General features: G+C 41.3%; 1 protein-coding gene across 1 annotated transcript in view; it reads left to right on the top strand.

Moving 5' to 3' along the window:
• Nucleotides 1-899: 899 nt before the first annotated feature.
• kcnh8 (potassium voltage-gated channel, subfamily H (eag-related), member 8) overlaps nt 900-18,677 on the top strand; it is a 63,469-nt gene continuing 45,691 nt past the window's right edge. Inside the window, exons 1-2 of the mRNA XM_042506559.2 lie at nt 900-1,042; nt 17,605-17,838. Of these exons, the coding sequence (XP_042362493.2) occupies nt 967-1,042; nt 17,605-17,838 (310 nt within the window). The 5' untranslated portion in view covers nt 900-966. The remainder of the gene's footprint in view (nt 1,043-17,604; nt 17,839-18,677) is intronic.

Here is an 18,677-nt window from a genome sequence, read left to right as displayed (position 1 = left end):
TGCGCTGGATACAGCAGCAGCGTGGAGAGGCTGACAGTCAACACAACAATGAAAGTGAGACATGCATCTCCGGAAGCAATTACTGATGTTTTGTTTCAGTTATATTTATTAACGGATTTGCAAGTGCAGGTCCTGGGCATGAATTGTTTTTGGTTTAGGGTGAAAGGAGGAAGAAATACTGTTCCTTAGTCTGTTTTGTATAATGCCTGGACTGACAATCTTTTTTTTGTTCTATTCACAAGTTTTCTGCACTGTGAAGAAGTACTAGTAACCGAAATGTACTATTCAAAATACATACCGAACTCCTTTAATGAATTTACTTGCTATAGAGTGCAGTATGTTATAACATGAAACAGGGTGAGGGGCAATAATGACATATACATATTATTTTACATGTGCATTGCTTTGGCTTTTATTCTTCTTATTGCTTAATTATTCTATGACTTACTTTTTTGATGCTGCGATAAAACAAAGAAAGCTCAGTTCCTCAAAAAACCAAAGCAAAAGAGAAAAATGTAGAAAACAAAATGCAAAAAAAAGTTGTATTTCTAACTTGTGATGTCACCGTGATACTCCCCTATTTGATCCCAGTTGTTGTTGGGAGTGATTGATGCCTCCCACCATTGCGCGCTGTGGAGAGATGATCATTGAATACAACGCCATAATAATGGCATCGCTGACAGGGAGTCTCACTCCCTCCCGCTTGTCCCTCGCTATTACCTGAACCGCACCTGTGGGCTTCATCTTCTCTTGTCATTTACACACGCAACAGAAGCTCCAGACACGCGGGCTCGCGCATCACGTGCACTCTCCAGCGCCCGGGGGGATCGCATTGTGCTGAGTTGACCGGATAGCTCCTTGTTCATATAGGTTCCGCGGCTTAAATGGGAGCGCCTCACACATTTGGACGACTTGCGCCTTCTCTTCAGTAACTTTTGATGGGGGCTTCGATACCAGGCAGGGAAAATGCCTGTGATGAAGGGATTATTAGCGCCGCAGAACACGTTTCTGGACACTATAGCCACACGGTTTGATGGCACTCGTAAGTTTGCTTTTAATTGTTTTTTAAACACTAGGATCTTTATAGTAGCTATAGTAGCTTTTGGTGTAAGTTTCGGCTTGTATCCTCTGGTTTGCAACAAAGGAAGATTCCAGCCCATTGTACGGAAATCACTGAGCTGATTAAAAGCCTAACACCTGCAAAAAAAAAATAATAAAGAATATGGACGATTTGTCGTCCTTGATGCAAACGGTCTTTTAATTAAATGTAGACATTAGGGCACCAGATATCCGAGGCCCGTTTGTTTTTTCTGAGCTGAACTTCAAGGTAACTCCACATTGTTTCGTGTCTCAGGAGCAGATAGAGAAGGAATCGCTCCCGCAGCAATTAGCAGGCTGAGGCTGTCGCTGTTCGCGGTGCTGAAAGCTCAGCAGCACCACAGACAGCGACGAAGGGTTAACCAGGCGCTCATGCATGCAGGCTCCCAGCTCCACGCCATCCATTTGCACAACTTGTTTACAACTTGCGGCCTGTGTGATCTATTTGATGCATATATATTCATGAACACACCTGAATAAATCCAACTTTTCTGAGATTTCTGAACACATGATTCCCCCCACAGTGAAGTTAACCTTTATTATCTTTGCTCTTTGGCCCGGCAAGTCCTGCAGACGAGTGCGATCTTCCTCCCGCCGGTCTGAAACCAGCAGTCGCATTTATCAAAATTAATTGGTCGGCAGCGGCATTACAGCAAGTCTTTCTCCGGGCACACACTGAGGCATTTGTGAAATGACGTCTTTTGTCTGAACTCTCGCCTCTTTATCTTCTTTTTTTTCATAATGATCATTCTGCATATCTCTTGGTGGATTCTTGGAAATCAGAAATGTTTTACAGCTGTTGTTTCGTTGAGCTTCCTTGTTCTCATTCTCCTGGTTTATCTTTGTCTTGTTGCTCAGTTTCAACTCATGTTCAGGCTTTAACGAGTTACATCCTAGTGCCATTGTTTGTTTAGGCAGCCTGTGCACACCCTTGGGCATGTATTTGTGAATGGTATATTTGGTTTGTCTTCACTGCACTTCAGATATAAGCATAGGCGTAGATTTCGGGGGGACTCAGGAAGGGGCGTAGCACCAAATTCTGGGCCCCCAGCTTTCCCTCTCTTTACCCATCTGTCTCATTCATCTTTGCATTTCTTTTTCTCCACAAAGTCAGATTGCTTTCTCGCCCTTTCCTTTGTCCTTTATTTTTTTCGACGCCCAATTTCTCTTTTTTAGAGAAAGGCATGACAGTGTATGTTAGTTGTATGTTGGTGCTCCAGCAGCAAAAGCAGTCATTCACCCAGCTCTATCTGCATTTAGAGATGATTCCTAGTGCAGGGGCGGATTAAATCATTTGGCACCTTTAAGGGGAGAAAGAGGTCTCAGAGCGCTTCCACTGTTTTTTAGATATAAAGTTCAGTCTTTTAACCAAGTATTCAGCCAGTGTCAATTTAGTTATGCCACTAATTACTTAGAAAAAATAGTAATAAAAAAAGTCAAACAAAACCAAATTTTTTTAATCCAGTTTTTTTTTTGGGGGGGGGGGGGGTATTAGACTTGCAACCAACTATTACTTTAACTATTTATTTTTCCCCAAAAACTGATTATTTGTTCTGACTGGAAACTGTGAAAAATGGCCATCACAGAGATCACACTCAAAATGACCAAATGTTTATTCCAATGAACTGTGCAACATCTAAAGAGATGACAGATTTTCACATTTAAGACAGCGAAACCAGAACATTTTTGCTAACTGATTAATTGATTAATCATCTAACATTTGCAGCTTTATGTATCAGGGTATCATAGTGCATCATATTAGAGTGGCATCAGTAAAGTATTTGTTGGAGACTAATTGTCTATTTGTCAAAAACGCACACTAGCAGTAGCTTTTGTGTCATTATAGGTGTTTCAAAAATTTGCAGAATGAATGCCACTACAGCCTCTTTAAATGCACTCCTGTCTGTGTAACATTAATACTTACCACTTACTGTTAAAATCCTTATCATAGACATTAGTGAGTGTCTCATTCCAACCCAAACTCACCACCCGACCCCACTCGTACCCTCCACTTTGGGACATTCTACATTTTGTCTGGTATGTTCACACCACTCAGTGAAGCGCTATAATAACTACAGACATCCGTCCTTATTTTACTCCCTGTATCTGCAGGTTGAGCACCACTGTATGAGTAAGAGCAGGGCTATATGTCGAGTGGCAACAAACATTCAGCTGCCTGGGCAGGAGCTCTTGTTCGAACACAAGGGAATAGGAGTGGTACTGTACAGCACAAATGGATTGTCCTTGAGCTGCGAGGTAGAGGAAATTAACGATGGATTTCAACTGCAAGATGGGGCAGACTGGAGGCAGTGGAGCTTGACTGGACAAATTGGTTCTGATGGCCTGGCCTGGAGTAAATATAAGGGAAGTGCTGGGTTCACTGCTATGTGATCCCCTTTTACGTCATCCAAAGCCTGGGCGGGCAGGTCGGATATGGAAACAGTGTATGATAAATGGATAACTGTGAAAGCAGCAAGTCTTTAACTAGATTTGTACCCCTAGAAAAGTTTTTTTTATGTGTTCAGGTGGCCTTTAAAATGGATTAAACTATTTCAGTGCTCATAAAAATAGATTTTCCTCATGTTCACACCATTTAAATAAATTGATGTGTTTCAGGCATAACCTAGTGGTTACAGAGATGGTTAATAATTGGAAACTTTCAGGATAAATTTAATTTACAGCTGCGAGGAGACACCAGATAGATGCCTACTCATATAAACAGCTTAGTTTAGAGTACATGTAACATTTTGAAGGCTTTAAATCATTTTCAGTAATCTCACAGCTCAGTTCATGACTTTTCAAAAGACCAACAGTGTGTGTGTGTGTTTTTTTACTGTGTGCTCTGTGGACTTATTGGTTGACAGACACAAACACCTCTGATCACAGTGTAAGGATCAGTGTGTCCCTGTTTGCCCGTAGTGTAGCTGAAATAACAGAATCTGTCTGTAGCTCTGTGCTGTGATGACTGTGAGAGAGCGCTGTGACACCTTCTGTCATCAGTGTGTTATCCAGGTAACAAACCTTACCACCTGTCCGTCACTGGAGCAGGGTTTAGTGGTGTGCTGCTCATTACAGTCGCACATTGTCACATTGCACATAGGGTAGTAATTTGAAATGTGTGTACACTCAGGGCTGCAGCTACATATTTATTTCATTCATAATTTTATAGATTAATTGTTTAGTGCATGAAAGGTCAGAAATGATCAAAATACTTCCCAATACTTAAGCTAACATATTCAAATTGCTCAGACAAAACCCGAAGTTTTTTTAGCTAATATAAAAGACCAAGAAAACCAGTTTGTTTTCACAGCTGAGAAAATGAAACCTGAGAATGTTTTGGCATTTTACTTAAAGAGTGACTAAATAATTGCCTATTAATTAAGGAAGTGACGAATAGTTGCAGCTCTGTATACATTTTTTTTGAGAAACACAGCATGACCTTAAATATATTACAAGACATACAATATGAATATTTGGTATATGGCTTAAAATGAATTCCATATGTAATATGTATAGAGTTCTTGACACCTTTTCATCCAAGTATGGAAGCATACATTTCTACTTAAAGGAGCAGTGTAAGATTTAATGGCATGTAGTGGTGAGGATTGCAGATTGCAACCAGCTGAAACTTCTCCCTGTTCGAATCCCTTCGGTGTTTATTATTTTGTGTTTTTTTTTCTGGGAGTCCAGTTATCTGGAGCTGTCTTTTCTTCTCCATAACAAACAAACCCGGCAATTAAAACCTGTAAAAACACTGAATAAAGCAGTTTCACGTTACAAATCAGTGCTTTTTGCTTATGCTATGCAGCACTTCACAGAGGGGTTGCTAGCCCAGCACCTGCTAATGTGTGCGCACCTTTTTTCTCTGATAACTTAAGACATTCAGGAGGTTTTTAACAGGAGCTGCATTCTCCGTAGAGGTTTCTAATTCTCAAAAACAAAAGGACTAGGTAATTCAAGTCATTTTCTGACACTCTTGTTGCAGAGGGGCTGTTTACTATGGTTGCTGTGATCGGCCCTCTCTTGAGTTAATGTTTGGTTTGTCTGTTCTGGGATACAGTAGAAACATAGCGGTACAACATGGCAATCTCCGGGAGCGTGAATGGTAATACTCAAGTACAAATTTGTCAAAATTGTACTTAAGCACATCACCTGAGTGAATGTAGTTAGTTTTATTCCACCACTGTCTATCACTAAATCATCCATACATTTCTCTAAATAGCAAACTGTGACTTGATACCTCTGAAGTATTTGCAGTTAAGTCACCAGTTCAGAATATTTGCTTGACTTGATTTTTCATCCACCAGTGATGGCCTTCGTTGGGGCGATGGAGACCACATTATGTCGTCCTTCTGCCAAATTAAGCAGACGGTTTGGTGGTTGAGTTGTAGCAGAGGGCTATGTAAAGTCTCCCAGTGTGAGCTGCGTGCTCCCCATCCTGCACCATTCTTCCAGATTGCTATTTTCTAGCTCTGAGCACACACGAGTTCCACCTCCACTAGGCAGGTAATTACTGTCACAATCACTGATGCCAGGACTTGGAACAGCTGTGTGTTGAGTTGGTATGTTTAAGTGTGTATGTGAATGAAAGAGAGAAAGAAAGAGAGGGAATGGGGTGTTGGGTGGGAGGACCTGTATGTGTGTAAGAAAGACACGGAGGAGGAAGAGCAAGAAGGAAAAAGAAAAGTGCAGCATTTCAGCACTTTGCTGGTTTGTGTCACAGAACTTTATGGTGAGTGTGTAGCTCTGTGTGTGTGTGTGTGTGGGTGTGTGTGTGTGTGTGCTCAGCTGTCTCTGTCTTTGAGTATAAGGGCAGTAAAGCAGAAGTTTCCTCTCCATTGATTAACTTTCTTTAAGAGCAGCACATCTAATTAAGCTGTTAAAAAGTGGCTGTGGGATCCCACACTGTGATTATACCACTTGCTGCCAGGTGAGTGTTTAAAACTCATCTGGGTATCGCACACAATAGGCGGAAGCCGTCACTATCAGATCCTGCTGTCTCAGAGAAGACAGAGGATATATTGTTGCTGTCCCGATGGCTCTGTCTCACTAGCAGCCTTATGACCCACAGGAAGACCCGGGGAGCTAATTACTGAGTGTAAAAGACCACAGACCACATGCTGACGCACATATGCTTCAGTGAGGTTTGTTTAAGTATAGATAACCTCAGTTGTTTGTTAGGAAAAGCTGGGATTACATATGTCATACAGTTTTAAAAACTCTTTAATTTCCCTTAATAGACGCTAAGCATGTGGTTATTTTACAATCCGATTATGCCACGTTGTGAAAAGGCAGGTCTTGTGTTGTTGCCATTTCAAGAATGACTGTGAAAGACGAAATGAGTGCAGTTATGAGACTGTGAGGCGGTAATCAATCATCATTGACTGTAGTGCTGCAGGGTGCAGAGGGGCTCTCACTTACTGGCAGTGGATTGGCACTGCTGTTCCCATTTTCTCCAAAGCCCACTTAATATCAAGACTGTTTTATTTCAGGGTAAAAATAAACAGAATGGATGGAGCTGTGCTGTATCCCAGTGGAAGATGTAGATACAGAGGATCTCTTCACAGAAATCGTATACTGCCTGAGTGCTCAGTTGCACCAGAAAGTAAAGAAATTTGTTCAAGCATTTTTGTGAAATAAAAGGTGTTGTGACAGTAGTAACTACTGGTGTTACTTAAGCTATGGCTGGTTATAGGTCATCAGTAACAGCAAGCTATGCTGCTAGCCACAGCCAAAATACTTAACCAAGCTAACTGGCATGGTCTACTACCAGCTAGCTATCAGTTGGCAATAAAGGGCTATCTCTTAGTCTGAAAAGTATGGTGAATTTGTAAGTGTGGCTACCTGACAAATGACAAGTTTCTACCATGTTGGTGTTGTCGGGTTCTCTGTCAAAATCACCCAGCTCTCCTTCACAGCCTCACCGTCTCCTCGCCAAAATGCCAAACTTAAATGTAAGGTGTATAGCTGCAGCAGCTTCATGACCTGCCCACTATCATTGTATGATCAGCCTCCTTTGCCTATTGGTCTGGCAGCCGAAACCCTGTAGAAATTGTCCAGTAAGTGTCTATGATGTATTGGGTTAACAGAGAGGCAGTTAGGTTTAGGTAAGGATTACATGTCATTACGAAAAAAAGGTAAATCACGTCTTCATGCTTGATAGAGTGAATGGATAAAGTGAATAATTGCTACCTTTGGCTTCATATTTAGTCACTACAAGTGGCGTTGTAGCATTCAACTAACCATGGTGTTAGTCAGTTTGTCTTGTGCCAGTCGTGGGCACAGTTTGTAGGGGGCGTGTCGTGTAGGCTTCAAACAGAAATGTGGCTGCAGTTGTACATGTCTCTGGTTAATCCATAAACCAATGGGTGACGTCACAGTGACTATTTCACCTTCTTATATACAGTCAGTGGCTGGCAAGCCAGCTAGCTTGCACATTAACCAGACAAAAAGTCAATAATGTTCATTCAAAAGACATACAGTAGGCTTTTTGTGACATCAATCGTTACTTAATATTTATTCGATAAAATCAAATCGTGCTGTTATTAAAACTTGCAATCATTGAGTTTTTTCAAGAGAGGGGGAAGTGCACCAACTCTAAGCACAACAGTGACATATCGCCTTAATCTTGTCATGGTAAACTTCATAGCAAATCTTTACTGACACATACAAAATACACAGAGCAAGATTGGCATTTATTTGAGGCTGTGTTTCAGGTGACCTGACAAATCTTGACTAGTAGCTCTGTTTTGGACAAACTTATATGAGTTTCTGAAGGAGAATAGCTGGTGCATTAGCAAAATGTTTCACCAAAAAACTTTGTCTGCCGTCTGTTTCTGGGCATGTAGCTAGCATATAGCCGAGGGCTTTTGCTACTGGGCTTTTAGCTGCTTCAGTGTATACACTTAAAGAACAATTATGTGCCTCAAGACAACATGTTTTAACTTGTATTAATCAGAAAAGTCGGTTTCCTGCAACATCATCAGTTACACGTCCCGTTAAAAGTAACAAGATCCTCAGCATTTAGCTACTTACTCACTGTAAACCAACACAGCCAAAGGCAGTGCAGAAAATGTAAATTCATGTTCTGAATTAATAGCAACCCAGCAGTATCCACCGGCTGTAACAAGACTTTGACAAAGTATTCTGTTAATAGAATACAGCCACTGTCATCAGAACAGACTCAGCAGGCAGTCGCTGTCCTCGCTCTGAGGTCACTAGACTTGATTGTTACTCCCCACTTAAAGGAGCCGAGCGCCTCGTTCCACCAAACTTCGGGACTTCTGTATGAGTGCCTCCCCGTTACCATAGACGTTCTGCCTTGTTAAACCGCCTAATTAGCAAGATTCCTCCTCTAATCACCATCTCTAATGGACTGTCCAAAACGATCGACAAACGGGGTTTCACCAGTGGAAGTCTTGGCCAAGTCGGCCATTTTTAAACTCAATTAATTTTTCAAATAAAAGAGAGAGGGAGGCTGTGACAAAAAATTTGAGGAGACAGGCAATGGAAGGTGAAAAAACACTAAGCAAGAGAGGCAGAGAGAGAGAAAAAAAAAGCATAGAGGTGGGCTTGTAAATTACAGGAATGTAATGACTGGTGTAATGTTTCAATTGGTGAGAGCCTTGGGGAGTGTACGATAAAGAGCCACAGAAGTGATTAAGGCTGTGGATTTGTCTAATGATTTTTCAGTTATATGGTGTGAGAGGATTACCGCTGTGTGAGTCTGCACATGCATGTCCTGTGTACATTTATAAATGTGTGTATGCTCTTACGTCAACACAAAACACAGATAACTGATACCTACAATTTGTTGACACAGCACAGGGACTTTGGTGTGTGACATTAATCTCGTAATCCCATGCGTCGACGACTAGATTCAATATACAAGGCAAATTGTACAGTTGTAACCTTGGTTGCTATGGTGTGTGTCAGTGGTTACCATGGCAACTCCAGAGTGACTTTTTTCGTGGTTATGTGACTGCTTTGTTGTGGTTTCTGAGAGGCTGGCATTAATTCTGGCAAAGGTGTGAGGAGGTCTTTCCATCCATCTCTCCACATCCCTGCCAATTTTTACCGCACTCCATCCCCATCTTTCATCATTCCACCTCTCATAGCTCCATCTCACTTACTTTCAACTTTTCACATCACCCTGTCACCCACTGTCCCTTTCCCACCCTCATCTGTCTGCCTCGGTGTATTTCTCAGCCTCACCTTCTCTTGCCCTTACCTGCCCACATCTTTCACTTTCGCACGTTCTTTCTCATCCATTTTTTCCCTCCTGCTGTGTCTCTCTGTTGGTTTCTGCTTCCCTCTTGCTCTTTCTCGCTCTCTCTCTACGTCTCCATTGCTTCCTTGCACTTGCTCACCCATCATATGATTTGCTGTGCCGTAAATAGCTCAGGGGTTACTCTAGGTGGTGTCACAGGGCTGTCTAGGAGCTGGTGAATGTGCATTTGGAGCATTTCTGGAGTGTGTTTAAACCCACAAATCTGGGACAAAGCAGTGTGTGCACAAGGTAACACGAGCACACACTCACCTCTTCCCCACTATTCCATCTGTTGAGGTGAGTGTAGTAAAGGAATGTACCTGATGGTGCAATTTGTGTCTCAAAATTTCCTCTGACCCACCTACTTAGTATAGCACCGACCTACGAAAGTAAACTCCAACAAGTTCTCCAACCTAAACCACATCACAAGTCGTTTGTCATTGTTTTTGTGTGTTTTCTGATCTAACTCATTATTGTTAAAGTCACAGAGTCTGCAGCCGTGCTTTCAGCTCTGTGATGTTGGATTTAGGTTAAATTCACTAGTCATTAGAAGAGTGACCTGGTTTGTGTTATTCCCCTGTCACTAGTGATACAACACTCTTGGTTCACTATTGTTTGGTTGACTTTTGGTTGTCAGAGTATTTCTCTGAGTTAGAAGTTAACCTAGCTTGTATAAACAAATGTGCAAACACCATACAGAGGCATGATTTTAGATTAACTCCTGCTTGTGAATTGAGTTCACTCATTGCTCTTTAAGAGGGCTTCTAAAAGAAAGATCCATTCACGAATGTACCTATCACTGAAGTTTACACTACAAGACCTACAAAGTTGTCAGATTGCGTTATTTTGCACATTACAAAATCTGCTGTCTTGTAGTCGGGAGTCTTAAAGTTGTTGTGGTTTTCTCGCTACAGACACTACAGGATCTTTCTCTAGGAGGGATCCCTGTGTATGATGCGCAGGTCAATGTACAACCTGGGGGTTAACCAGAGTTTGAACAGGTTCAGATAAGCTTATTCAAAAGTGTCATGGGTTTGACAGGCGGGTCAAAAAGTTACAAAGCAGTGTGCTGCGTACGTTCTTGATAATAACCTACAGAAACATTTAGTCGAGAAGTGATTGATTGTACCGGGTGGTAGCACCAGATAAAACATCAGGGGATCACCAGAGTCAGAGTCACCAGACTTAGGATTTATCCACTGAGGGCCATGAATGTCTAATGGCAGTCCATCTTAATAGTTTTCAAGATATTTCAGTCAAAATCAACAATGTCATGGTGTTGTAGAACTAGAGGAGAAGCCAGGGGATTACTTAAGTTAATGATATTCATCTTCTGGGGGCCATGAACCAAATTTCAAGACAATGCATACAATAGTTGTGATGATATGGTGGACCAACTGACTGACAGACCCACCACTACTGCCATCAAAGATACAGACGCAGACTGAAGAGGGCAGGATGCCAACTGTGATATTAACACTACTTTGCCTTTGCTTCTCAGAAAAAAATCATTATTTTATCACATGGTGTCACTTGTCAGGAAAACGTCTGTCATTTTATGGAGGTGTCTGACCGAACCCCTAATGCTGTTCAAAAACACAAATCTCCGAACCACTTAAAAGGAATGCATTCTGACGGGAGGAAACAGCTGTCTTATGCTGGTGTCTTGATGGTATAATCACACTTGAAATGTATCCTTTATTAATAGTCTGCACATGTTTTACAAACCACTCACTCACCAACAATTACACAGCGCATCAGTTGACTTTTATTGCATAAGAAGGCTCTGCAACCACCTCTCCTTTTTCTTCCATCTTACTCTCCCTGCCCTCTCTACTCTTTTGCCCTCAGTCTCTCTTTCTGTGTCTCTGTTTTTCCTTCTCGGCTCCTCCTCTGGTGTCCCTGTGGGGTTTCTCCAGCAGCTGTCATGCAATAGTGCAAGCATGAGGGGAGATGATCTATGGGCTTCTACACCGGCGCAATTAGCCAAAAGAAATTCAGAATGGAGGTAGAGATACAGCCGAGAAAGGGGAGGTGATGAAGAGGTTGAGACAGAGGAGAGCAGTAGAAAAAAGGAACAAATGGAAGGGGTAGGGGGGGTGAAGTGGTAGATGGTGAGATGAAATCTGGAAAGGAGAGGTGATTCTGACTTTTTTTAACAGAGTTTCGGGTGCAGGGGAAAGATAGTAAAAGTTGACGGATGATGCTCTCAAAGATGTCTTGGGGAAGAAGGTAAAGGTGCGCAAAGAGTGAAGGAAATAAATAGTTTGGGGAAAAGAGGGATAGTCTGGTGGAATTTCAAGGGTAGAGATGAGATGAAGAGTAATTAGGTGGAGAGATCCAAACCAGTAGGAGGAACATCGAGAACAGCTGGGATGGAAGGAAGGGGCGAAGGTTGATAGGGGAGGCGGGGAGGGGAGGAGGAGGGATAAAGCTACGGACAGTGAGAGTGATTGTGAAAAAAAGAGGAATATAGGGATGGGGAGGAAAGAAGGGAGAAAAGATAGAGGGCGGGGGGAGGGCAAAAGGGGGTGTAATGCTGGTGCATTAACAAAGGAAATGAGGGAGCCAGGGAAAGTAGGACAGTAGGATGGAGGAGGAGGAGGGAGAGGTATAGAAAAGGAAGGATGAGTGCATTTGGTGGAAAGGACAAAGCAAAAAAGTCCCCATGGCCATGGAAAACCTGGAAAAGTCATGGAAAAAAAGTCAAGAAAAAAATGATTGTGTCCTTGATTAAAAAGTTAACATTAAAGCCTTTTGTTGCCAAGATTATCAAAAGACAAAGAAATAATAAATAAAACAATTAACAAGGCTCATAAAAACTTAATTTTAAAAGCATTTCTCTATAATATTTAATATGTGTGACTAAGTGAACACCAGCTGAAGTAAAAGTTTGAAACAAGTATCTGTATGTGTTATTATTAAGGAATATAACGCCCAAAACACAGCTAGGCTTCATCAGGACTGTGTATGTTTGGTTTGATCATTGATTTGACTGACGATAAGCAACAATCGTACAGCTGTCATTACACTGACACTTACACTTACTAGTTTTGTGAAGTGTGGACATAACTGGATTACGTGAATCCAACATTTTTTTTGTAGTGTAGCCCATGTTGCTTTGCAGAAAAGACCTCACTTCCTGTGCAGAAGACTGCATTGAGTGGTGTTCGGAGCAGACCCTATATAAACTCTCAAGACAAGTGGTCCAATCTGCATCACTAAACAAGATATAAGATTATGTCACCTTGCCTCTGCTCCATACACACGCATACTGTACACTCAGACATACACTACATCTGTCAATCCTATCCAACCAAAATAATCCACCGTCAAACAGTGTGGTGTGTATTTCACTGTTAACATGCATTTTCTGTCAACACCATCTCATGCACTTGGGGGCTGCCACCAGACAGGCTGCAGGCCTTTGCTCCGGGTCCCAGAGAGGCCAACAGTCCTGTCGGTCTCTCTCTTGCTTACCCTGAGCCTGAGGGGCCTCACGTCTGACAGCCGGTCCCAACGCTGAGACCCGCTCTGACCATCTGTCTGGGCCATGCAGTCAGAGTATTACTGCTGACATGATGCTCTTGTTTTTCGTTTTCATGAACGGGTATCGCTGTCACTGCAGTTTATTCATCTGTGTTGACTGTGATTCACAAAACTTGTCAAAGGGACAGTTCACCCCCACATAAAAAAATATGCATTTTACCTCTTACCGGTTTCCTGTTTATCAGTTGTGATTGTTTTGGTGTGAGTTATAGAGTATTGGAGATATCAGCTGTAAAGGTGTCTGCCTTATCTCCATTATAAAATGTCTCTCAGCTTGTGGGGATCAAAGCAGCTAAAAATATATTTTTTAAAAACTCCTCATCAATGACTCTTTCTAGAAATCACGACCCGGTTACTCAAGATAATTCATAAACCTTGTTGTCAGCAGTTTCATGTAGGAACTATTTTCTCTCTACCAAACTACACCCACCGATCGTATCACTGCACAGAAGGAAGTGTGCATCTACTCATAGATTACAGGCCCATGCGTGTGATAGTATGAAATTTAAACATAAATGGCGTCCTCCTTGGCTTACCTTTAATATTAGCTACCTTAGTGGTGCAAGTTGAGCTAGCAGTAGATGGTCACTTCCTTCTCTGCCATAATACAATTAACAGGTGTAGTATAGTCGAAAAAATATGAAAATATATAATATAGTTCCTTCATAAAACTGCCTTACAACAAGGCCTGTAGATTATCTGGAATAAATGGTGCGACGATTTCTAGAAAGGGACATTGCTGTTGAGTTTTCTGAACTTATTTATTGATCTTTATTTATTTATGCTTTGAGAACCACAAGCCACATGCCATCTCGTTTCATTGTATTAGAGAGAAGGCAGACATCTGATATCGCCAACACTCTTCAAGTCACACCAAAACAATCTAGATTGATAAAAAGCACTACATGAAACATTCATTTTTTTTTATTTTTGGGTCAACTTTAACTTTTAAGCATAACTCTTGTTTATTACAACTTATGTTTTATTTTCTTATTTTAGTCATTGACATTCATTTTGGTAATAGTTCTACCCGAGTTAATTGCTGAGATGTGAGAAACCCAGTGATATCCACATTAAGACGGAGTCCGATGGGACAAGAAACATGAGTTGTGAGACGATCAGTCCTCCAGGGTGGCCAAATTATTCATAAGAGAAAATGGAGGTGAACTGTAAAATAATTATCCACACTTTCCATTGGAACATCTATCACAGTTGCACACAGGGATTATTACCAAAATTTCAGGTATGCTCATTTACTATTTTATGCCCAAGTAAAGTGCTTGACAACCATTCTTGTCTTTAACCTGTCTTGCGTTTTTTGCCAATTCTGAGGATGTCACTGTGTTCTCAGATCTCCTTTGTTACTTTGTTAAGCAAAGCAAGCACATCATAACCAACTGAATTTATGTACAAAAGATTGGAAATAATTGTTAGAAAATGTTAAATCTGTTGATATTGTATATTTTTTTACTATCAACAAATCTTAAGAAAATACAAAAACAACAATGAATTTATCTTATGAAAAAAATATTGTCTGTGTAGCCAAAGCCTCAAATTGTTTCTCTGAGCCTTACACCATAATTGTTGTCCAAAAACTATTAAATAATACAGTAGCCACACCTAGCCAAACTTTGCTATGTAGTTATGTCCCCAGAGCTGAGCAAATACTTCTCTGGGTATAAGCAACAGAAATGATGAAACTAATACCCAGCAGAATCATCCTTTATTCTCTGTTACATAATCTCAGGGTAATTTCTCCAGTCCCACATTCCAATTCTTAGCAAGCACTGGCAAGCGTGCAGAAGCAATTGTTGATCTCTGATTGGGATTATAAAGGGGAACATATTGCTCATTCCTCTGGAGGGACGCCTACAAGGGTTTTGTTCTCTGCCGTTGTATTCCCTGTTCAAATCTCAGGTAGTTTCCTTCAACAAAGCCTGACGTACAACATAAAACGATTAAACATCAGGGCTGGTGGAAAAAGGAATTATTGATGCAGAAAATTGATTTCTGTAATGAAATGTAATTGAAACAAGTCACTTTGCAGGATGTCTCAAGCAATGATTATAAACAAGCTCGCATTACTTTGTGTGTTTCTATATATGAGTGGCTTAATGTGTGTGTGACTTATTCATTGACTGTGATTGTACTGATGTTTCCAAATGTATGCTGTAGAATTTCATTATTTAAGTATGTGTGTGTGGTTTGAGACTTGAATTTTTTTATGCAACACATTTCCACACAATATAGAATCTGCCAAACCATAATAGTCCGCTGTCTTGTATGATGGGCATTGTACTGTAACCATTAGCTGTCTATCAGCCCAGCTCAGCATCGTTCTGCGCTCCGTGGGTGTTTGTTTGTGTGGATGGGTGGGTGCGTTTGTGTGCTGTAATAGATGGATCCAGGTAGGAACAGCTGGTCCACCTCATCTGTGTATTAGAGTTAGACACAAATAGTCTAATTAACTGTGATCGACTTGTGATTCTGTTTTCACTGTCATCACTCCAGCACACTCCCCATTGATTCTCCACTCATGCTCACTCTTTTCTTTACCCAAATTTCTCCTTGGCACGTAATCTCGCTTTACTTCACCTCTCACTAAAAGTATTATCAATTCAGGGTCAGTTTCTTGACACAAGGGAATGAGTTTCAAGAGTATGATTGCATTGCTCTTCAGTTTGCAAATAAATCAGTCATTTATTGAGGTAAATGACCTTCATGTTGCAGCCCACATAAGCCTTCATCTTCCTCAGCTGAGGATCCCATCAGCCTGTGTTGAAAAGTCACATTTTAGCCTCAGTGATCAGTGAGAGTGTTTCAGTGAAACAGCCAGAGAGGCACCCCCTGACCAGTTGAATATGCTTCCATTTTTATTATCTGAGTTTTGAAAGTGGTTGGTGGGAGGCAAAAGGTTAAAGCAATGGCCAGTGTTGGCGGTACGTCCTAGATGAGCTCTTATCAATATTTATAATAACAATGGATCAAGTGACCGTGTGTAAAGTGAAAGGTGTCTCTTATACGGCCCAACACAAAGGGAATTACCACCCCTCTCTGTTCTACCATCTAGCATTTTAGCATCTTTCAGCTTACTTTTTTGGTTTAATGGCCCACAGATTTACAGTTTGATTCACTCACCATTCTTATCAACTCCATTTTCAGTCATAGCAGGCAGCTGTTTCCAGCAAAAAGCTCTGATACACCCACTGAGCATGACCTGCCGAGCACCACTGAAGTCAGACAAAGTAAGTGAGTATGTAGCATTTAGCTAGAGAGCCAGATATTTTCCTCAAGAGTTGGTTGAGACCAAATCAGAGTTAAAAGAGAGAGAATATTGGATTTAAAGTTAGACACATAAAACCAACATAAAATAACTTGTGGCAACACTTGTGGCTGTTGTGTCACCTCATGCCGCATGTGTGTAGACCAAAAAGTTGCACCTGAACCCACCGCAAAGACTGCAGCCACTGGCCAACTAGTACGTACATTCTGCACTGATATGAGAGGACATAACTCACAATACCAGCAGACAACAGTAGTCTGTATTCATTCTTCAAAAAGGAAAACTGGATGACTGACAGGACGGATGCAAGACGCCAGTTAGCCAGTTGGCACATTAACAACACAAACCGGTGTTGAAGGAATAGAGAATATTTACTGTGTCCTGGTGGACATCAACACAAAAAAATATGGTACATTTATGCGAAAGAGCTCAATGGCAACAAAATTATCTTGATGAATATAACATGTTTGTTTAGATCTCATGCCCTCTTGCTTCTCTTACTTAAGTTTCTCTTCTCGTGCTCTGAGTTGAACTGCCAATCAGAGGGAGTTAATTTACTGATGGGCTCCACTGTCTGCGACACTGACTCAGCATTCTGAATCAGCCAAAAAAGTGCCAACGGTGCGGGACGCACCGCAAAAACTAGGGCGACAGATAGTCACAGATGGCCTGACATTGACAAACGACTGACTAACTTTTGTGTGTGAGAGCACCTACATTTGTCGAATGACCAGAAACATGAGTCCATGTAAATTTTTATGTTGCTATTACCTAAAATGTTCAGCTCAGATGATATATGTCAGTGTTGTTTTTACAGCTTGCTGTCCTGCTCCCAAGTGACCAAACAAAATTATCGCAGGTTTTATGCTTAATTGAACACAACTTTTCTTTGTAATGTTAGTTATTATTACCAGTGTTAATAAATGATAGCGTATTTATACTTTGCTTTGCCAGATATTTTCAGTCTTATGGGTCTGTGGTTGTTTAGGGATTATTATTTGGGCCTCTAGGGATTCTTGAAGGAACACAAATAATGAATAGTTTAAAACTATAGTCTGTGGGGAGTTTTACTATTTTCCTGTCTTGCCTAGAGTTAAAAATACACATTAGATATAATTTTTTTTATGCCACAGAAATCAGTGTGAAGTTATGTTAAACAGGGAAGTTTAATAGTGCATTTCCATCCTTTTGAGAGAAGCTGGGAATTGAGGTAAGCTGGGCTAAACTTGCTGCTCATTATTTCTTTCAACTCAGGGACACAAGACATCCGTGAGTTTGTCGAAGGCTGGATAGGCAGGAAAAATAAAATAATGTTTCCATAACTCCCCACAACCTCTAGATAATGTAATTACCTCAGCTCTTTGTCTGCCTCTCACCTTGCCTCTTCGTCCCTTTTCTCCTGCAGACAGCAACTTCATCCTGGCTAATGCACAGGTGTCGAAGGGCTTTCCCATCGTCTACTGCTCCGATGGCTTCTGCGAGCTTACGGGCTTCTCCCGAGCCGAGGTCATGCAGAAGAGCTGTGCCTGTAAGTTCCTGTATGGGCCAGAGACCAGTGAAGGCATCATCCTCAGCATTGATGACGCCCTGGAGGAGCGAAAGGAGTTTAAAGATGAGATCATGTTCTACAAAAAGACAGGTAAGCAGTTGAGATGTTGGTTTAATTGTTTGTTCCTTTCATTTATCATTTTGCAGCTCTTTTGCGCTCACACCAAGTCACTTTACCATAAAACACAGACTCTGTGCCTTCCTTTACCATTAACCAATTAACTGTAGGACCCAAGGCAAGAAGACAAGCACAGAAAGCCATTAGAGAGTGCACAGACAGAGTGATTACCATGCTGGACTTTGCCTGTGCATTTCCATAAATGGATGGCAGATCTCTGTGGCTATTTCTGAAGAAGCCACATTTAAATTGGCACAGATGGACCCATGGATAGATGAAGAAATGGCTGGATTAATGGAAGTGTAACTTTTTTTTATTGGCCCATTCTCATTAAAAGGTGATTAAACCAAGCAATCAGTCACATAAGTCCTGCAGTTATTATTTAACGCTCAGCTGCATTAAACTTTCATAGCTGTCAGCTATTGACTCTTTAACCCTGTCTCCTTCGATTACACTGAGCCCAGTAGCTAGCCGTGGTGTGGTATGGTTTGGTGTGTGCCTCACTGATTAGCCAGCTGGCCAGCGAACAAAATGGAGTCGAAAATAATGAGCACATCTAGGCATCAGTGGATACATGCATGCTGTGATGTGGGATGGTGCCATGTGCCCTTGCATGGCTATTGTGGTTTTCTTCACTTTATGTTCTTGCAGTGGATTCAGCTTTGTGAATCTACACAACTTTTTCTTTTTTTCTTTTTTTTTTAATGAAGCTGGCTGCATTTGTGTTTGGTGGGGGATTTCTCTGTCTCAAATCAGGAGAAATCAGTTATTTGTTATACAGTGTCGGCACTGCACGCGCTCTCATTTCTGCA

The sequence above is a fragment of the Plectropomus leopardus genome, chromosome 17, assembly GCF_026936395.1.
Source record: "Plectropomus leopardus strain MGB_pleo_1.0 chromosome 17, ASM2693639v1, whole genome shotgun sequence".
In the NCBI taxonomy this organism is placed as follows: domain Eukaryota; kingdom Metazoa; phylum Chordata; class Actinopteri; order Perciformes; family Serranidae; genus Plectropomus; species Plectropomus leopardus.
Note: the sequence above shows the minus strand (reverse complement) of the source record. Positions and strands in the feature narration are given on the sequence as shown.